The sequence below is a fragment of the Camelus ferus genome, chromosome 13, assembly GCF_009834535.1.
Source record: "Camelus ferus isolate YT-003-E chromosome 13, BCGSAC_Cfer_1.0, whole genome shotgun sequence".
Taxonomy (NCBI): domain Eukaryota; kingdom Metazoa; phylum Chordata; class Mammalia; order Artiodactyla; family Camelidae; genus Camelus; species Camelus ferus.
Window position 1 is genome coordinate 21,876,942 of NC_045708.1, and position 15,653 is coordinate 21,892,594.

General features: G+C 39.7%; 2 protein-coding genes across 6 annotated transcripts in view; one reads left to right on the plus strand and one right to left on the minus strand.

The window, feature by feature from the left end:
- Nucleotides 1-4,711, minus strand: part of SNRNP40 (small nuclear ribonucleoprotein U5 subunit 40) — a 30,319-nt gene extending 25,608 nt beyond the window's left edge. The window contains exons 1-3 of the mRNA XM_006176170.3: nt 4,516-4,711; nt 2,191-2,320; nt 714-807 (exon numbers count right to left, since the gene is read on the minus strand). Coding sequence (XP_006176232.1) covers nt 714-807; nt 2,191-2,320; nt 4,516-4,659 — 368 coding nt within the window. The 5' untranslated portion in view covers nt 4,660-4,711. The remainder of the gene's footprint in view (nt 1-713; nt 808-2,190; nt 2,321-4,515) is intronic.
- A 173-nt stretch (nt 4,712-4,884) lies between these two features.
- ZCCHC17 (zinc finger CCHC-type containing 17) overlaps nt 4,885-15,653 on the plus strand; it is a 47,768-nt gene continuing 36,999 nt past the window's right edge. For 2 of the 5 annotated variants that reach the window (XM_006176173.2, XM_032495742.1), the window contains exons 1-2: nt 4,885-4,980; nt 13,981-14,101. In XM_006176173.2, coding sequence (XP_006176235.1) covers nt 14,036-14,101 — 66 coding nt within the window. In that variant the 5' untranslated portion in view covers nt 4,885-4,980; nt 13,981-14,035. Of the gene's footprint in view, nt 4,981-13,980; nt 14,102-15,653 lie in introns of those variants that run through there. The other 3 variants (XM_014551918.2, XM_032495743.1, XM_006176174.3) reach the window with 2 other exon arrangements.

The following is a 15,653-nucleotide window of genomic DNA, read 5'->3' on the forward strand; positions in this document are numbered from 1 at the left end:
AAAATGTACACAAAGCTATGCACTCAGTTGTTCAGGGAACCCTAAAATTGTTAGAGGTCAGAAGTGTGAAACAATAAATGTTTACTGAAATACCTAATGGGATTAATTAATCTTGTACAATCACATTTCTATATTATCTATAGTTATTCTAAAATTATGCAATCATTAAAATATTTATAATAAATAATATGTAAACAGGTGAATAATGGTAAAGGTAAAAAGCAACAGACAAGATTATACAAATAGTTCTAATATATACATAAAAACCAAACTGTTTTGAATAGGAAAAAGGCTTGAGAAAAACACATCACAATATTAATAGTGATCACCTTTTGAGTAGTAAAAATGTGGGCTATTTTGTCATTTTCCTCCTTTTTTTGGAGTTGTCTCAAAATAGATTGTTTTATTACTTTTATAATAAAAATTAACTAACTTCTACATATAGAAATTACATTTTGTTTTATGTCTTGAAAGAGAAAAAACTTTTCTAGGCTGTTTATACATTAGATAGAAATGATGTGTTTATAAATGCATACATGCAAGAATAAAAACCTCACTTGGGGTCAGAGATAGGACAATAAAGTGGTTGTCCAAAATGCAGCAGTTTTTGACAGCATAGTTTCCTGAGAGAAAATTCAGGGGTGAAATGTGAAAGGATGTCAAAAAGAATTAAGTACGAGAAGCAGTTGTCATTCACTGTGCAGGACACTCACCTCCCATCTGTGTTATAATGCAGTTCCATCACTGCTCCACTGTGTCCTTTCAATGTAGCATAGTTGTCACAGTCACCATAGACATTCCACAACACTGTTAGGGAGACAGGGGTTCTGTGAGCATTACTAGGCAAAAGAAAACTCATCATTGGCATGGAAAGAGTACTCAGGAATTCACTAGAACAACAGTTCTGAAATTATACTCCATTGGAACACTATTAGTTCTATTAGCTAAATCAATTTTCCTCATATTAAAACAAAAATAATGCAGTATTTTCACATTTCATAAAATAAAACATTTTAGTTAACAGATACAATTTTTTAAATCTTAAGTGTTTTCTTCTGTACTTTTAAAAAAGTTGGCACTCACTGTTACTTGTCTGCTATGAGCAGAAGCAGACTGCAAAAATGACGGTACTTATGGGAAACTTAGGAAGCTGCATCTGACTTGAAGGTCACAAGGCAATAACTTTTTACTACATTTACTCATTCCACACATAGCAAATACCTACACTAGGTGCTGGGGTAAAATAAGGTAAATGAAGAGACAAAATTTCTATCCTTAGAGACCTTGGTCCAGCACAGACTGAAGTGTGATGAGTGTTATTAAGAAACACTCTATACATAATAAGGTACTTACAGCTACTTTTCTGCTGATTAAACTGTTTCTAGTTTGTTCAATGAAATTAAGCATATCAGTAATTCAAGAATGTTCTGCAAGGATTCCTAAGCCTTCCAGATACTTGGCCACCAGTAAGTTTAAGGACCATAGAACTAGAATACCTAAATCAAAACAGTGAAGACATCATTCAGCCTGAGGCACAGTTATAAGCAAAGAGCCAAAGGACTCATTTCATCTCACAATTCGGCAAATGAGGCCAGAGGAAAAAGTCAGATGCTTCTGTTACCTCCTCTTTTGCTTTTTCTCATGACTTCCCCACTGTGATTTTTCCCCCAACTTATTTCCCCAAAAAGGGTATTCCTGACTAGTAGCTGAGAATCTGATAGCAGATCCTGATGATGGACAGGTAGATTATCCAGTGAGTTGCTACTTTAGGATAGATACACTCCTTCCTTCCCAAATGCTAAGATTCTGAGAGAATGGATCAAGAGAAGAGCCTCCTATCTTTGGGAAAAATAAAAGTTCTCTCTCTCCTCTTACTCCCGTTAGCCTGTTAAGCCTAGATCTTCAGTCTTGCTAAATCAGCTCAAGATTTGCCTCCATGAGGAAGATTATTCTCAAACTAGATTCAATTCACTTTCCAACTGGTAGCATAATTCCTTTTGTATTTACCACATGGACCCAGAGTTCTATAACCAAAATCATTCAGCATTTTTATGACCCTATTTTAGCATGTTAGCTACATAGTTTGTTATGTGACCAACTCAAACTGATACCTTCTATGGCACTGAAAACTTTAAAAAATAATTACTATTTGGCAGAGATCAATTACTCAACTCAAAAACTATGCCTTACAAATCAGTCGGTCAAATCCTGCAGATGCTAAGGTGGATCCACTGGGATGAAACTTGCAGCAATACACCTCCCCTTCATGTCCTGAAAGAAGCATGATTGGGGCTTGAAGAGAGGAACATCTTGGAGGCCCCTAAACAAAAGAGAGAAGTACATGGTAGTCATTACATTCAGGAAAAGGAGACTGAAAAATCGGGGAGTGTGGGGGGGGTGTGCAAGGAAAAGATGAGGAAACAATGATTGAGTATATTTCTCCTGATTCAGAAAACGGCAACTCTTCTCACATAACTTATGTCTCCAATCTGACACTCTCCTGCTGAGGTTTCCGGTGTCTGTCTGTCATACTAACTCTCCTCCTCCCTCACTCTGCTCCTGTCCCATAGCCAACTTATAATTGCTCAAACACATTAAACTCATTTCTGCCTTAGGATCTTTTACACTTGTCCCTGACAGGAATCCCCTTATCTCAGACCTTCCTGTGTGTGGCTCTTTTCAAATGTTTCCTTTTCAGAAAGTCTTTCTTCGATCACTCAAACTCAAGCAGCACCCCACCTCCCCTCTGCACTCCATCAACCCTACTGTATTCTCTCACAGCACTTATCATTACCTGAAATCACCTTCTTTATGTTTGTTTACATTTCGTCTCCCCTGCCCTGCCACTAGAAAAGCTCTGTGAGTACAGGAACCCTACCAGTGTCATTCAACACTGTTTTCTCAGACTCTAGTTCATTTAATGAATGAATGATTGAACTGAGCTTCCCGACAACCCTGCAGGGGACATATTATTAAGGAAAGTAGCTTTGATGGTCTTGGACACTAAGCCTAGGCCTGGGCAATTCACAGAAATCTGGGCTGATATTCTTACTTGTCAGACAGAAAAAGTACAGTATTAATAATCCCCAGAGCTCTTCAGTAGTTTCCAGCTTATTCATTTATTCAAAAAATACTATGAGCTGGGCACTGTTATAGCCACTGAAAAAACAGTATTGAACAAAATAAGCAATGGAGTTTATATTCTAGTGGGAAGGAGAGACAGAAAGGAGCGAAGGCAGAAACAAGTAAAACATATAGATGGTGGAATGTGTTATGGCAAAAAACAAAGTAGCAATATGGATTAGTGAATACAGGGTACTGCAATTTAAAATAGACTGATCAGAAAAGCCTTCACTGAAAAAGTGTTATCTCAGCAGAGATTTGGAGGAGCTGAGTGTGTAAACCGTGTGGATATTTAGAGGAAGAATATTCCAGTAGAGGGAGCAGCAAATGCAAAGGCTCTGGGGTAGGAGGATGGAAGCCCGTGTGACTTGAATAGCACGAACAATAGAAAACTGGTAGATCAGAGATTAAGGGAAAGAGGGCAAAAGACTGTCAGGATTTTAGTTTTACTCTGAGTGAAGTAAAAAGCCATGGAAAGTTTTCAACAGAAGGTAAAACGATCTGATGTTTAGGAGTCCTCCGGTTGCTGGATTGAGCACAGATTGAGCATCTGAGAATAGAAACAGGAAAACCATTTGGATTCTACTGTAGTAATGCCAGATGAGATAATTAATAATGGCTGAGGCCAGGAGCTAGTGATGGAGGTGGTAGAAGTGGTAACAAGGCTGGATATATTTTCAGGAAGGTGTCAGCAGGATTTGCTGACTGGCTGGGAGAGGAGTTTAGGGAGGGGATATATTTCTTCATTTGAGTCCAACAACGCAGAAGGAGAGGTGTGATCACTACTTCTATTTTACAAGAAATGTAGTTAAGGCAGGGATTCTGGGTTTAAAATCTGTTCCTATCACTTACTAGATAAGTCTGTTTCCCCAGCTACAAAATAGGATAATAACAATTCCTAACTCTTAGGCTGTTACCAAGTTACATGGAGCTTTCACATACAAAGCACTTAGTACAGGGGCTCAATGAATGTTAACTACTTAGCGCAGAGAAACAGGGGAAAAGCAAGTTGCCCCAAGTCCCAAAGCTAGCCAGTATCGTTCATTTCCTTCCGTTCTTCCCTCATTCATTCATTCATCATCCACTCTACCAACTTTTCTTAACGTTTATTCTATGCAGGATCCCTAAAAGATTTAGGATGCGAAAGGAGCTTAATAATTCTAACGTCACCCCAGTGGGCGGTCGAGACACTGAAAACGGGGGTCAAACGGGGAAACACATGGAGCATCGCAGTATATCGACAGCTTTTACAGTGTTTATTTGCTTTAACTCCAGGTAGAGTCTCGTTCCGCCCCCGCAGTGCCGGGAAAGGGCCGGTGCGGGATCACCCAGTGCACCGCTCTGAGGAGGAAGATGAGCTGAGGGCCTAAGGCCGCCTGCTCCTTCACTCACCGCTTGCAGCAAAGCTCCCGGCGCCGCCTGCTGCTGCCCGGCTCCGGGGTTCGACCCCGCTGCTCCCAACAGCAATTCATGCCGCTGCCGCTTAACTGGGACCAGCGGCAACTCTGGGCCCTTGCGCTTCTGCTGTTCTATCATGGCGGCAGCCGCTCTACTCAGACCGCCACTGACCGCGCCGACACCCTCAGGCACCACACGATTGGCTCGGACTTAATCTTTCCCCTAGAACTTCCGGCTTGGAGAAACCAATCGGCTTCCAACGCTCCCCTCTGCACTGCCCTCTGAGGAGTCTCCTGTTATTGGTCGGCTCTTTCATACGTCACGAGAACACGATTCCAGGATTGGTGGATGGAGCTGGAGTCCCGCCTAGGCGCGCTGTGTCTTGTGGGTGGAAGCGCGCTGACTGGGTTTTGGCGTTTCGTGCAATGCTGCGGCTGGAAGACCTGACGCTGACACCGAGTAAGTGTGAGGCAGTTCGGGAGTGGGTGGCTGCGGGATCTGGAGGCGGCGCCTCCGTTGTGTGGTCTTAGGCTGATCCTTCTCAGCTGCAGCTTTGATTGAAGGGACGGGGGTTGGGGGAGCAGGGGGCCCGAGAATTTAACTCCGGTGTGTAGTGGCCTGGATTCCCTTTCTCGGCTGGAGCAGAGCTTTAGCGTCTCTGCGGCTGCCTGGGGCCCTCGACAGCTGACTACTTCAACAGGCGCCTTCTGTGTCGAGCCCTTTGCCGGGCGCTCCCAGGGAGAAAAGCCTGTTTCTCAGTTTCCACCAGGGTCCTCTCTGACTGAGGAGGCCGACTTGTTTCTGCCATGATTCTGCAACTTTTTACTAGCGCCTGCTCAGTGCTTCTGAGAGAGACAGAGATGAAGGAAATGCCCAACTCTTAGCCCCCAGAGCACAGTCTTCTTGAGAAATTCGGAGTCATGCCTGTGAACTAGGCCTTCTCCTTAATCGTCCAACTGATACTTGTTGTGCAAAGCATCAGGGAGACATGGTGAACCAAACACGGTCCCTGACTTCAGGACTTTGAGTTCGGTGGGAAAAACGGATGCTCACCAATGATCTCAGTAAGAAATGCAAAGTAAGTGCTGCCTAGGGGAGATGCCTGGTGTTATAAGTGCCTGAAATAAGCAGGAAGGCTTCTCTAAGGAAAGATGCCTGAACTGATAACTGAAGAGAATTCTGATTAGATGGGTGAAGAGAACAAGGCAGAGTATTCCATATAGAACAGCATGTGCAGAGGCCCTGTAGCAAATGGGATGAAAATGACTCAAAAGGCACAAAGAGGCCAGTGTGACCAGGGCAAAGAGAATGAAGGGGAGTGTGGTACAAGATGAAGCTGGAGGTGGATAGAGGTCAGACTCTGTAGGACTTTGTAGCTTTTACTGTAAGGCTGATGGGAAATCACTGAGAGTGTGTTTGCTTGTTTGTTTTGCAGGAAGAGGGGATGGTGTGGTGGGGGAAGCGGCTTGATCCCTCAGATTCAGGAGTATGAACAGATTGGAGGGGAGTTAGATGCAGACAGACTATTTAGGTGAGAGTTGGTGGTGGTGAAGATTGAGGTAGTGAGGAAGTGGAAGTGAGGGCCAGATATTTCCTAGACTCCTTTGCACCTAAGATGAGAATTGAATATGGAACTGAGAGGAGGAGGGTGAGAGGCATCCTATTTTGCAGGCAAGTACCGTGGCAGAGGCAGTGAGTTTCTTTCTTTTTCTTTTTCTTTTTTTTTAACATTTTTTATTGAGTTATAGTCATTTACAATGTCGTGTCAAATTCCAGTGTAGAGCACAATTTTTCAGTTATGCATGAACATACATATATTCATTGTCACATTTTTTTTCGCTGTGAGCTACCACCAGATCTTGTATATATTTCCCTGTGCTATACAGTATAATCTTGTTTATCTATTCTACATATGCCTGTCTGAGTCTGTTTCTGTTTTGTATTTATGTTCTTTTCTGGCTTACTTCATTTAGAATGACATTCTCCAGGAACATCCATGTTGCTGCAAATGGCATTATGTTGTTGGTTTTTATGGCTGAATGGTATTCCATTGTATAAATATACCACCTCTTCTTTATCCAGTCATCTATTGATGGACATTTAGGCTGTTTCCATGTCTTGGCTATTGTAAATAGTGCTGCTATGAACGTTGGGGTGCAGGTGTTTTTTTGAAGTAGGGTTCCTTCTGGATATATGCCCAGGAATGGGATTACTGGGTTGTATGGTAAGTCTATTCCTAGTCTTTTGAGGAATCTCCATACTGTTTTCCACAGTGGCTGCACCAAACTGCATTCCCACCAGTAGTGTAGGAGGGTTCCCTTTTCTCCACAGGAGAGGCAGTGTGTTTCTTAGTCAACAACATTTTGGTTTTAGTGACTTTCTGCAATGATAGCCATAACTTTATTTTTAATTGATCTTTAAAATTTTTTTTATTGAAGTATAGTTGATTTACAATGTTATGTTAGTTTCTGGTGTATAGCATAGTGATTCAATGATATATATATATATGTATTCTTTTTCATTATAGGTTATTTCAAACTATTGAATATAGTTCCCTGTGCTATACAGTAGAACCTTGTTTATTCTGTATATAGTAGTTTGTATATGCTAATCCCAAACTCCTACTTCATCCCTACCCCCCTTTCCCCTTTGTTAATCATAAGTTTTTTTTTTCTGTGTTTGTGAGTATCTTTCTGTTTTGTAAATAAGTTTATTTGTGTCATTTTTTAGGTTCCATATATAAGTGATATCATATGATATTTGTCTTTGTCTTACTTACTTAGTATGATAATCTCTAGGTCCATCCATGTTGCTACAGATAGCATTATTTTGTTCTTTTTATGGCTGAGTAGTATTACATTGACTATATAAACCAAAACTTCTTTATCCAATCATCTGCTGTTGGGCATTTACATTGCTTCCATGTATCCGCTATTGTAAATAGTGCTGCTATGAACATTGGGTTGCATGTATCTTTTCGAATCAGAGTATTCTCCAGATATATGCCCAGGAGTGGGATTGCTGGATTATATTGTAACTCTGTCTTTAGTTTCTTAAGGAATCTCCGTACTGTTTTCCACAGTGGCTGCACCAAATTACATTCCCACCAACAGTGTAGGAGGGTTCCCCTTTCTCCACACCCTCTCCGGCATTTATTGTTTGTGGACTTTTTAATGTTGGCCGTTCTGACTGATGTGAGATGATAATTTCATTGTAGTTTTGATTTGCATTTCTCTGATAATTAGCGATATTGAGCATCTTTTCATGTGCCTATTGGCCATCTGTATGTTTTCAATGGAGAAATGTCTGTTTAGGTCTTCTGCCCATTTTTGGATTGGGTTATTCTGTTGTTGTTATTGAGTTGTATGAATTGTTTGTATATTCTGGATTTAAGCCCTTGTCAGTTGCATCATTTGCAAATATTGATCATGGCAAAGATTGTGTTATTTTGTGGGTTAGGAGTTGTTCCTGGGAAGTTCTACCAATACTTCCTATAGCCCATCCAGTAATTTTGTAAGCCACATAATACCTGGCAATAAATCCCTTTCTGCTTAACCTAGCTAGAATGGGTTCCAGTACCTGCAACTGTACTCTATCAGGGTAGGGGTATTGCCAGTTAGGTGAGCTATAAAGACATTTAAGGGAACTTAGGTTACTGTTTAAATGATGAACTGTGGAATGTAAGCTGGATAGCGAGAAGAGTGAAGAAAAGGGAGAGGGCTAATAGATTGGAAGAAAGTAGAGGTTAATAGATTGGCATTCTAATGAGGTCAAAGAACAGTACTCTCTGCTGGAGGACCTCCATTTATCCTTAAAGGCCTCCTCAGTTGTCACTCTTTAAACTTCCTTGCTTCCCCCAGGCCCTTCTTCTCTTTGTTTTAATACTTCACTGATCATACTGTGTTGTGACTGGTCACTGTTATCCTTATATGACTAGGAAGTCTTTGAGGACAGGAATTGTGTTGAAAAGGATGGTTTACTGGCAAGTGGGTGTGGCTCTTGGAATGGCCTAAGATTTGTCTCTTTCTAGCTGTGAATTTTGGACTTCATTTCTTTAAATACTTTGTAGAATTGTTTTAAGGATTAAAAAGAGGTTTATGAAGTGCCTAGCACAGAGCCTGATATATAAACATCAATAAATGTGGTGAATTGATGAATTAACTATCAATAAAGTAAATAAAGTAAAATTAAGTACTTCAGTATTTCAGTAGAAGTTATGAATTTCTATGTGCTTTATATACTGTGCTAGGCACTGGAAATTCAAAGGATATGATGATGTGCAAGACAGGGGCTTGCTTGGAAGAATTTCACAATCTAGAAATAAAAGAAAAATATTTTGTAAGTAGGATTTGAATCCTTTCTCCATCATTCATAGTTTTGCAATCCTGAGCAAGGTAACTTAGCTTGTCTTGTGTCTTAGTTTCTTTATCTGTAAAATCGCAGTGATGATTGCCTGTCTCATAGGGAATTAACTTAGTGAAGACAAGTAAAACTTTAGGTTAACAGCAAATAGGAAACACTCAAATGTTAGCTATTATTAGTAGTAGACTTGGAAGGGACTTTAAGGATTGTCGACTGAAAGACCAGTGTGGGTAGTAGCTGGTCTTGGGGTCATGGTGCTGGTACTGGTACAGTACCAACATGGCTAACTGTGAGCGGCCCTTGTCAAGTCAGTTGACTTCTTTTGGCCTCATTCTTAGTTCAGTAAGAGTAATGGGTTGAATGACCTCTATAAATGCTTTCAGCTTTTACATTTTATGAGTTCATTTTTGTGTTTTTCCTCTTTTTTTTTGCCTGTTTTTCTCCTCGCTTTTGACTATTTTCTCTATAGATCCATGATCAGAGTTCAAAATGGAGGAAGCATCTGTCTAACACAGTCACTTTAGAAAATTGGTAGGAAGGAAGAAGATTGGGACACCAGTTTGGCATTTGAAAGTCTCCCATCTTTTAACCTATCCAGCATATTGAGCTCAATTCCTTCTCCTACATTCTTTAGACCAGAATGCTTTCTTCCTTCTTTCTGTACCTGTGTTTGCCACATAGTAAGACTCTATTCACACATTCAAGAAAACTTTGAGCCCACTGTGTACAGGCATTGGGAACTCAAAATCAAATGAGAAATGGTCCTTGATTACATGTTTGAATGAATAAATCCAGACCCTGCTCATCCCAGCCTCTATGAATGATGCTCTTCTGATAATTCCTTATTGGAATCTTTAATGTTGGGACCTGATTAGTGTTAGAATTATACTCTTCAAAATTTAGATACAGACTGTGAATTCTTTTTGAGGCAGTGTTGAGAATGCAGACTGTCATTATTCTGTCTTTGCTGTATCTCAGTATTTTGACTTATCAATTGATTCTCCTCAATTCTTATACATAGTTTAAAAATAAATTAAAATCTCTGTAACTCTTAGAGTTCTATCCAGTTAGTACTGTTAACTAACAACAGCAGTAAATCTAAATCTTAAACTTCAAAACAGCAACAACAAAAATCTTGGCCACATCAGTAAGGTGACACATGAGATGAAGTTCCAAAGGGACTGTATAGTATCTCTCCAATTTAATACTGTTCTATGCTTCTCATTGCTTGAGGGGAAAGAGGAGAGGATGTGGTTATTTTTTGTTTCCAATTGCAGGCATATTTTTTAAAAAACACAAAATTGTGGAGATACAGTACAAATAACACTTTTAAATGAATCATTTGAGAGATCTGTTTGCTGACCTGATGCCCCATCACCCGTGAACAGCTTTCCCACAAACAAGGACGTTCTTCTATATAACCATAATATAACTTCTAATATCAGAAAATTAACATTGCATAACTATCTCTTATCCTCAGGCCCTGCTTCTCCATGCTTGGGCACTGACTCCCATTCCGAATTGCCCCAGTGTGTGGACACCCTCATCACCCTACTTCTTCCCACACTGGGTTGCTCTTCTTTGCAGATTTCCTCCTCACCCAGCATAGGCTATGACCCCACTCTGGGCTTCCATTCCCTTGACACACCTCCCATTCCCACTCCCACACTATACTTTCCTTGCTCTGTCCTTTGTTTGGGGAAGGAGGTGGCTAATACCTGGGTCCCTATTACTTCCCTGCATATACAGTTGTTTAAAATATTTAAGTAAAATGGAACGCTTAAGGAAGATTTTCTGTTTCTAGAACTATTTCAAGGCAACTCCATGTGGTGTACCTCAGTCCTTGTCAGTAGTCTACAAATGTGGTCCTATCGAACTAGACTTACATTTATCTCAGTGTTTTATAAACTTCTAAAAAGTAGCAGAACTCTTTTTTCCAAATGAAATGTTATGCAGAATCTTAACAGGTAAACCAGATCAAAGCTTAAGTAGGCCCTCCTATTAAAGGTAGGGCCTTCCTCCTGTAACCTGCACTCCGCCTTGCTACCATGGCCCACTCCAAGCTGGGAAGGCAAGTGAGAATCAGCAGTAATCAACCTCTGCCTAATTACTAGGCTCCTAGCTTCCCAACTGCTCTGGGGGCGGGGGGGTGAGGTCTCTCCTAACTCTGATTTCTTTGGGGTGGTGCTCCCCCACCTTCAGTAAGGAGGCATTCCTCTGGTTGGTTGGCTTAGGGCCCTACTTTGGTCTTCTTGACCCTAGATATTTTAGAACTGACTTTTTAAAAATAAACTTGAGTTAGCTGAGGAGCTTCTGGATAACCACCATACCTCCCTAGGCAGGTTTTTTTCTAGGTATTTTATTATTTTTGATGCAATTGTAAATAGGATTATTTCCTTAATTTCTCTTTCTGATAGTTTGTTGTTAGTGTATAGAAATGCAACAGATTTCTATGTATTATTTTGTATTTATGTTAATTTTGTGTTCTTTAACTTTGCCAAATTCATTGATGGGCTCTAGTAGTTTTCAGTGACGTCTTTAGGATTTTTTGTGTATAATATTATGTCATCTGCAAACAGTGACAGTTTTACATCTCCCTTTCCAATTTGGATTCCTTTTGAATAACTGCCATAGAACCCTAGATTTCTACAGCATATAATTTGAAAAATATTTAATTACATTTTAAAAAAAACAGCAACCCTTTACAATCTTGAAATTGTAAGCCTGTTACTGTTATATAACAGGATTTCTCTCAAAAATGCATGGCAGTTTCCTGCTTGAAGAATTGCATAGGGTTTCTCAGGCTGCTGTTCTACAAAAGGAGCAAATAGGAGAGCTTTAAACTTAGCTGTTCATACTATTATCACAACAAAAATCTGTAAGAAATAACTTGAGATGGTATTGCTCTTTCCACGACCTTTGTTTAGAGAAGAACAGTTGATAGACTAAGTGGTTTGAGCTTAATTTATATGTCCTAGCTGCTGATGCCTCTGTGGATTCTGTGTCTCACTAGTGCTCCAAGAGTTGGAGGTATAATTAGGGTTTCTTGATAGAGCTATTGGCTTCAGGTTAATAACCTTTGTTCTGGGATATGAGGTGAAGGATGCTGGGCAGAGGGAAGAGAAGGACTAGAGATGAGACTGCATAGCCGGGAAGTAGAAGAGGCAGGATCCAACCATGCTGTGAAACTTGGATTTAACCTGTTTACCAGTCACTTCTCAAGAACTGACAAGTCTGCCTTCATTCTATCTGTGTGCTATTAATAAAGTAATAAAACCCACCTCTGGCTGACCTAAACAGAAAAGGGCAAGTTTATTATGAGGTTACAAGGTTGTCTTATGGAACTCAAAGACAGAGATGTTCCTGGGCCTTGGGAACTAGGGTTTGGAAGACTGACAGAATTTTCTTCCATTTGTTTTAAGTGAGGCAGTTAAGTTAATGGATGGTCATTGTAAATCAGGAAGACTTTCCAAAAGTGTGACCTGGAGTAATCATCTGAAGGTGAGGGTTGCACTCAGAGTTGAGGAGAGAAGGAAGTATTTGCTTATGAAAACCCAGGTAAAATGGAGTTTGAGGTCTTATTGATGCTAAGTGTAATTGAGAGGAAAAAGAGACCTGAGATTTATCTTTAAGTAGCAGTGATTTATCCAGCAGAGTAGATATATCCAGCAGAGTAAAGGCATATGAGTAAGAGCTACTAGATTGCTAGTTTCCTCTCTGTTTAAAACCAGGAGGCTGAGTATCTCTAGGGTCCCTTCTAACTCCAGAGCTCTAAGACTTGCTACCTAGGCAGCATCAGCATCACCTGGGAGCTTGTTAGAAATGCACACTCTCAGGCACCACCTAGACCTACTGAACTGCAGTCTGCATTTTAACATGATTTATAAGTAGTTACATAAATTTGATGTATCCAATAGTGATTATTATACAGGCATTAAAAAAGGTGTGTGTAATTGGCTTTGTTTGACCCTCTTCTTACCTGAAGGTTTAATTAAGTTCAGTCATATGCTGTCAACTGTTCCAGTTTCAGTGGAATGTTTTGTTTCTGGTTCATTATAACAAGAAATGGTTTTCTCAAATCCAAAAAAAAAAAAGTGTGTGTATATTTGAATAGCTAAAATATAATAAGAAAATGGCTATTAATTAATGATTATTAATGGTTTCATGATTCCATTAAAAAGCCACTTGCACATATAAAAAAGTCTGAAAGGATATAAATCAAGTTGAATTATAGATGATTTTCTTTCCTTCATTATTAATGTATTATCTGAACTTTTAAAATGAGCGTGTGTGTCTTTATTTTTATTAGGGAAAAAGTAACCTGTGTTCTCTTTTTGAAGTTACTTCAGATTCAACACCTAGCATAGTGGTTAAAATTGTGGACTCTGATGTCAGCCAGAGTTTGACTCTACCATTTCCTGACTTTCTGACATAGGCCTAATAAGTTGGCCTCTGGAAGCCTTGGCTTTCTTGTCTATACAATATTATAGTAATAGAACTACATCTTGAGAGTTTTGAGGATTAAATGAGATATTGGATGTCCAGTGCTTAGCACAGGGCCTGGACATTGTAAGTGCTTGGTAAGTGTTAGCTTTTATTACTATTATTATTGCTTTTTTAAAGACCCATTCATACACACACCCCAAAAGCCTTCCCTAGGCAAAAGAATAGCAATGATAGTAATTAAAAACCAGAAAAAAAAAAAACAGTAGGTTAATGGCTTTGGGTAAGTATCAAACTGAAAAGCAGTAAGATCAAGGTTTCCAAAACTCCCTCCAATAGACAAAAGAGATTTGGATAAAAGTACATGGGGTTAAATCTAATGGTGTGTCCTGTAGAGACTACCTATGGATTGTCAGCACATTTCTTCTTTTTTTAAAATTTATTTTTATTTATTTTTTGGTGGGAGGGAGGTAATTAGGTTTATTTACATATTTATTTATTTACTTATTTAATGGAGGTACTGGGGATTGAACCCAGGACCTCATGCTTGCTAAGCACAGAACTCTACCACTGAGCTATACCCTCCCCCCAGCACATTTCTTCTTTATTGCAAATGTCTCTCTTATTGTTGCCTGTCTTATTTCTTTGTGACAGGACACTTGAATTAGCTTTAGCAGAAGAGAAATGGAGGAGCCATAGAACATTAAGGATGAATTCAGGAAGACCCGATACCATGGAGAACTTGCCTGCTCTCTACACTATTTTCCAAGGAGAGGTATAGTCTTTTGGCTTTGAAAACCTACTATATATATTAAGCGTAGATTAAGGGTGAAAAGCAGCTGGGTTTGGAGCTCCTGTCCACTTTAGAATGACTTGAACATTACAGTTTAGATGGGAAGGGCTAGGAGAACATCTGTTTCCCACACGTACCTCCTCTAAGCTCCAGACTTGTAACTGCACGCTTGGCATCTTCATTTGTATACCTTCCAGCATCTCTAACTTATGTTTTAAACTGAATTTTTGGTTTTCTCATCAAATCTGTTCTTCTGGTCTTTTCCATCTCAGCAAGTGGAACCACTATCCGTTCAGCTACCTATGCTAGAAATCTGGATACCATCCTCAATTTCTTTTCTTGATTTGATCTTGTTTCCCTCCCTCTCCAGTCTCTTAGCAAGTCCTAGCATTTCTACCTCCCAAATAAGTCTCTTCTGTCTATGCTTCCTTATCCCTATGACATCTCATTAGTTTAAGTTTTCGATCTCTTGCCTGACCCTTCCTCAGCTCCCTACTTCTTTTGTAGTCCCCCTTCAGTCTGTTTTTCCACATTGCAGCCAGAATAACATTTTAAAAGCAGTTTGGACCAAGCTACTTTCTTGAAGCTCTTCTAGGCTTCTTATTACACTTGAATACATCCAGACTTGTTTTCATGACCCTTCCCGAGCTGGCTTCTGCTTACGCTGGACAATGTTGTTTTGTTCCACTCTTCACATACTCTGGCTACCCTGGCCTCCCTGTAGCTCTGAACATGTTAAGCTTGCTTCCTACTCAGGACTTTTGCACATGCTGTTGTTTCTAACTGCCCTACTTTCTCACCAGCTTCTCTTCATCTTTTAGGTCTCAGCCCTAGTGTCATCTCCTCAGAGATCTTTTTCCTACCATAAATAAATAGACTCATACTGTATTAATTTTATACTTGTTTGATGTCTGTCTTCCTCACAAGACAGTAAGTGCCATGAGGGCAGAGCCCTGTCTGTTTTGTTCACTGTTGTATATCTCAGTCCCAGGTAGGTGAGTAGAAAATAGTAGGTGCTCAATATGTCTTTGATAACTAAGTGAATGATCAGCGTTTGAGGGAGAAGGCATAGTATTTGTTTAGAGAGCAGAGGCTTTGTAACTGGACAAAACCTGGATTCCAATCCTAGCTCTTTTACTTACCAACTGTGTAATCCTTGAGATCATCAATTTCTTTGAGCCTCAGTTTTCTCATTTGTTAAATGGAGATAAAAACAACTTTCATAGGATTGTGATGATGGTTAAATAAGCTAACATCTATAAAAACACAGTGCCTGAGACATAGTAGGAATTCATTGTTATCTCCCTTCTTTTTTTTTTTTCCCCTCAGAGACCCTCTCTCCCTTCTCTTGAAGCAAAAGTAAAGCTAAAAAATTATTTTCAGTGTGTTGTGAGTGCCTACAGTATTTTAACTGTTATCATTCTTATGGCATTGATACTTGCTTTATGGTTGACAAAAGTTTAACCACCTAATAATGTGAGGCCTTTGAGGACAGAGTTTGACAGTTGGTTATACATATTTGTGGCTCTTGACT